A 5,000-nucleotide genomic window follows, 5' to 3' on the forward strand; every position below is an offset into this window, starting at 1 on the left:
TTTCTTTCCAAGTAGGACTGAATTCATTACTTCATTTATATTCCCACTCATAATTTTCTGAATATTTGACCAAAAATCTTTTGCACTGATCTCAAGTCTACAATTAAATGAGAGAAAAGTAATTTGCCCTGAAGTTTAGTCTTTTGATACCTCATCAACAGCCTTATCCATTGCATTAGCCTTCCTCTTCCTGCCGACAATGGCTTTGGGTCGACAAGACCCCACGCCATTCACAAGCTCTCTGTCAGGTGAGCAGGGTTGGGAACCAGTGCCCTTGCCCTTACTGGACTTTTTGGTGTCTTCTTTCTTGGGCAGCTGGAGCTTTGTTAGATCTAATCTTTTTTCCTCCACCCATTCATCCAACCTCTTGTTAACTTGAATACAGAAATAAAGTTGATTGTCAAAATAAGGCAAAAGGATTGTAATCTAATTTGTAAAAAAAAACCCTTCTTTAATTACAGCCTCAGAATATATGTATCGATCTTCCTTGCTGTTTTTAACTTTTGTTTTAGCACTTACCGCAAGGGCTCATGGGATGGAAAATTCGCATCCGCCATTTTAAAATTCCACCTTCACTAAATTTTCGATACAAAATAATTAAAGGGGAGTAAACGTCGCGAAAAAGTAATAAGAATTTGTAGAAAAAGAATGCAGGCATTTTCCTTTTAATCAGTGCCCGATTAAGGTCTTTACTTCTGAGGAGGGCTCACAATTTGGTTGCAAGAGATGCAAATACCCGCAGGAAATTATGCAACATGCGTAAACAAACAAAACATTTTATACTCACAGTCGATATAATGAACGTAATAATGAGTCGAACCACCAGGACCTTCTTTCTTACTCAGTATTTCAGCCAAAGCTGTAAGAAAAATGTCGTTGATCACCATAAAAAGCCCTTAAATTAAACCGAAGTAGAAACGTCCGCTTTCGGTTTAAAGCGAAAATCACTTACGCCATTCGTCACAACCACTCATCTTTACAGGCATTCTGCACCCTTCAACAACTTCCATCTGAAATAAAATTACATTTCTAAAATGAAAAGATGAACTACTTGTCACCAGTCAAGTTTCTTGTTCCCTGACAATTGATTTCTTTACCGAACTTTCGCCGTTAGTCTCCGCCATCTTTGATTCCGCTTTTGTCGCCATTCCTGGGATGCAGTCCCGACGAGCCTTTCCGGAGAATTAATTGACGTAACGAAGGATAACCGATCTTGCATCGACCGGTGGACAAGCTCTTCCGATAGGAAATTTGAAAACTAAACAAGAAAGTTGTTGGCAAAGTCCTTTGACATGTACACCAGCATTCCCAATGTAGCGTTGTCCGTTAACAGACGCACTCGGAGGAGGTTTCCTGCACGAAGTTTACATTTAATTTTTTAAATTCAACTTTTTATTAACATGACCCGCTACAAATACACACATTTCTGCCGACGGGTTTAAAGTGCAGGTCACTCGTTACAAAACTTTTACCAATGCTAAACGTAGGCCTCATTAGGCCTAAAAACGAAAAGGTTAGCCAATTTGAAGGTTTTGGGCTGACCTGTAACACGTGACCTGGGGAATGTGACCTGTGTTTTAAACACCTGCCGCATTTCAACTTATTCAAAGTCTCTGTGAGACACCTCATTGATGAAATGTAGAGCAATTCAAAACTACCCCTAAAAATAATGAAATAAGAGCGAAGGGTAGATTCGAACCTGCGACACGTGCGCTTCGCGCTTCCGTTTCGAGCACATTCATACACCAATTTGCCCCCCCGAACGAAACCCGAACTATTGAGACTTCGTCATCAATGAGGTAAAAATGGAGAAAGATGTTAGCAAAGCACTGTACATAATTGAAAAGGTATTGCATGTTATGCCAAAAGCTCAGCATGTGATGTTAACCTGGGTTGTTGGTTAATTAATTAACACCATCCCTTATAAAAAAAGCTCCGCTGAGTCTGTTACTGTTAGAGACTCAACCATCCAGCCTCTCGACTGCGTTTGCGATCCAGGTTTGACTCTAATATAGCTATTTCTGTTCACATTGACAAAATTTGCGCAGAATCTTCTTATGAATTGTTGAAAATTCGTGGGATTAATAAATCATGCGTCACACACCTTGATCACACCTTTGTGACCTCGCCGTTGTAGCGTTGGACTACCGCAATTCTCTTTATTTTGTAGTCTCCGAGCATCAGACAGTCGCCTTCAGAAAGTTCTTAATGTGCGGCTAATCGATTGATCTTTAAAATTCATTCATATTTCGTCTGCATATAAAGTGTTGCAAAGGCAATACATAAAATAGCTTATAATGACAGAGGTACAGCATAAAACGGCAAAGGACTGCGTATGATGGCAATTAAAAAAACGGCATTGTATTTCGTGGAGAAGACATTGAATATGTGGCGAAGGCACCGCTTTAATTGCAAAAGCTAGACATTGCATAATGCCGAAGATAATGCATATACCGTAAAATTCCGAAGAAAAGCCCCGGGGCTTATATTTTTCAAAGGCCCTTTTCGAGGGTTTCGAAGCAAGCAACCGTGGACAATTTTCCTGTCGGTGTACGTTGGATCAGTGGCTTGATCTGATCGGCGTTATTTCAAGTTGAGAAACTAAATATTTTAAGCAAAAGCCGATACAACGTAGATTTGATTTTAGTGATGTACTATATTTCGGCTGGCCAAACCAGCCTTCTTCAGGTACAGTGAGAGTTTACATTGAATTGCTTCTATGTACATATATATATATATATAGTAAATGGATGTTGACGTAATACTGGAAAAAAACATGTGATAAAACATGGCAGTTACAAAGATTTTGAATTCAAATACTAAGAGTCACGGAAAAATAACGGAAATCACTCAAAATAATAAACTGAAATCTAATACGTTATCTAATACGTTTCTTCGCGGATATTAAGACCGTTGGGATCAATTGTCTTGCCTTTTAAAATTAAAAAAGCTTCCTTGGCCTTACGGATCGAGTCTCTGTTAGAAAATATTTTTTCGATAGGGATTAATTGCATGTCCTTGGAGATGTTGTGGGGAGAGGAGAGGAAATGTTCTGCGACTGTAGTAGGTTTGGATTTGGTGTTAGCGTTATCTAAAGTGCGGCGGTGTTCATTAAAACCCCCTGTTCATTAAAGCCCCTTTTCGAGGGGCTTATTTTTGGAAGGGCTTATATTCGGAGGGGCTTATCTACGGAGGGAAATTTGCGTTTCCAAATTGATTGGGCTAGCCTTATAGTTGGAAGTAAATTTACCGTTTTTGCTTTGTTTTACTTTGTATTTGAGGAAAATTTTCCAAGTACAAGCTCCCGGGGGGCTTATATTTGGAGGGGCGATTTAAAGGAGGGTTTTTTGCGTTGCCGCTTTTGGGGGAGTATATTTGGAGGGGCTTATACACGGAGGGGCGTATTTTCGGAATTTTACAGTAATCGAAAAAGCACCGCCTGTAATGGAAAGGCTTTGCATATAATGTAATTTAATGCAGTGTCGGCTTCCATAAACATAACCATGGATTTTGGCATTTTACCGTCATTGTTATTCTTTTGATGAATTATTTTCACCACAAATACGCCTTTAAAAGACCGCACGCATTGGAATTCCTTTTTCCGTAATCGAGTCTCTTCAACGGTGTGACCCTAAAGAACAAGACAAAAGCTCGCGAAATTGTTCAAACTGCTACCAATTTTATCAAAGGAAGTGGCTTACACTCTTTTGCCGTTCTGTTCAAGAAATATTCAATTTTATTGAAGGCATAAGCCTGTACTTGTCCTGTTAGCGTCAGGAACGGAAGTGACGTCATATACTAATTGTGTTTTGTTAACACGACAAAATTAAAATGCTATTATTGCTATTTTTATGCCATCTTGGTCACGGATTTTGCTATGTCAGAGAGATACAACGGCGAATGACTTGCTATTATGTTCAAAACTGGTAATGCTGTCATGCCGATTTTACCTTCAAGTTCAAGTCACTTTCATAGATGTTGTCAGAGAGCTTCACGGAGGCCACGAACGGCTGCTGAAACCATCGACATGGGTTCAGTAATTGAATCCGAAAGGCATCGGAAGAGAAGAAAAATTTGCAAACAGAAATACGAAACAACAAGCCTCAGAAAGCTTTGCAGAGCTGTGATCATCAAAAGCATGGGATTGCTTCGCCTCGGCAGAGCGCGCAAAGATCTTCCTCTGCCCCGAAACTTAATCTATTTCCTTACATCCGCTTTTAGCTTTGGAGAATTTGAGGTTCAAAGTGATAATTTGTCCAGGGACATGCAAATCCACTGTTTTTATCCCACGCGTAGTCTTCTGGACGATTCGAAAGTTGTTTTAAAGTGTATCAACAAAAGGTCTTCCTCTGTTACGAGTTTGTCACACACCTTGAAGACATGGGCAGATGTAAATCACAAGAACATAATGGGTGTGTTGTTAAGGTTTACAGAGAAAGATACCATAGGAATTGTACTGGAGCCATTTCCAAAGAGTCTTCACGACCTGATCCACGATTATCGCAAGGTTGGAATTCGAGTGAGCGAACGGCTCTTATGGAAAATGATTCACCAAATCTCCGACGCCCTCTTGTATTTACAGAGAGAACAGATCGTCCATCCCGAGATTCAACCCAAGACATTGTCGCTCACAAACACAGGAGATATTTTGATGCATAATCTTCTAGTTTATACACCCAGTGAAACCGAGCTTAACGTATGCATTGATCTAAAAGAATCTTTTTCTGGCATCTACGTTGCCCCGGAGAGGATTAAAGGACAAGGATATTCGCCAAAACAGGATTCTTGGTCGCTGGGATGCGTTGCATACGAATTAGCATACCTGGAGCCTGCTTTTGGTTTGGTTGAGGGTGAAAGCTTATTTGAAACTCTAAACAACATTGTGAATGGTGTGTCCCCCTCTAGACTTGCCGAAGCGGACTCTTACAGCTCGGATCTTGCATATTTAATTGTTTCTTGTTTAATGCACGATCCTCGTTTTAGACCGTCCATTCAAGAAG

General features: G+C 40.1%; 2 protein-coding genes across 2 annotated transcripts in view; one reads left to right on the forward strand and one right to left on the reverse strand.

Annotated features, from left to right (window-relative positions):
• LOC138027966 (histone acetyltransferase KAT5-like) overlaps positions 1 to 1,187 on the reverse strand; it is a 7,377-nt gene extending 6,190 nt beyond the window's left edge. Inside the window, exons 1-4 of the mRNA XM_068875600.1 lie at positions 1,098 to 1,187; positions 953 to 1,010; positions 788 to 859; positions 151 to 374 (exon numbers count right to left, since the gene is read on the reverse strand). Of these exons, the coding sequence (XP_068731701.1) occupies positions 151 to 374; positions 788 to 859; positions 953 to 1,010; positions 1,098 to 1,148 (405 nt within the window). The 5' untranslated portion in view covers positions 1,149 to 1,187. The remainder of the gene's footprint in view (positions 1 to 150; positions 375 to 787; positions 860 to 952; positions 1,011 to 1,097) is intronic.
• A 2,593-nt stretch (positions 1,188 to 3,780) lies between these two features.
• The window catches only part of LOC138027967 (serine/threonine-protein kinase Nek7-like), a 3,076-nt gene continuing 1,856 nt past the window's right edge, over positions 3,781 to 5,000 (forward strand). Inside the window, exon 1 of the mRNA XM_068875601.1 lies at positions 3,781 to 5,000. This exon is cut by the window's right edge and continues 1,856 nt beyond it. Within this exon, the coding sequence (XP_068731702.1) occupies positions 3,914 to 5,000 (1,087 nt within the window). The 5' untranslated portion in view covers positions 3,781 to 3,913.

This window comes from Montipora capricornis, chromosome 12 (genome assembly GCF_036669925.1).
Source record: "Montipora capricornis isolate CH-2021 chromosome 12, ASM3666992v2, whole genome shotgun sequence".
Taxonomy (NCBI): Eukaryota; Metazoa; Cnidaria; class Anthozoa; order Scleractinia; family Acroporidae; genus Montipora; species Montipora capricornis.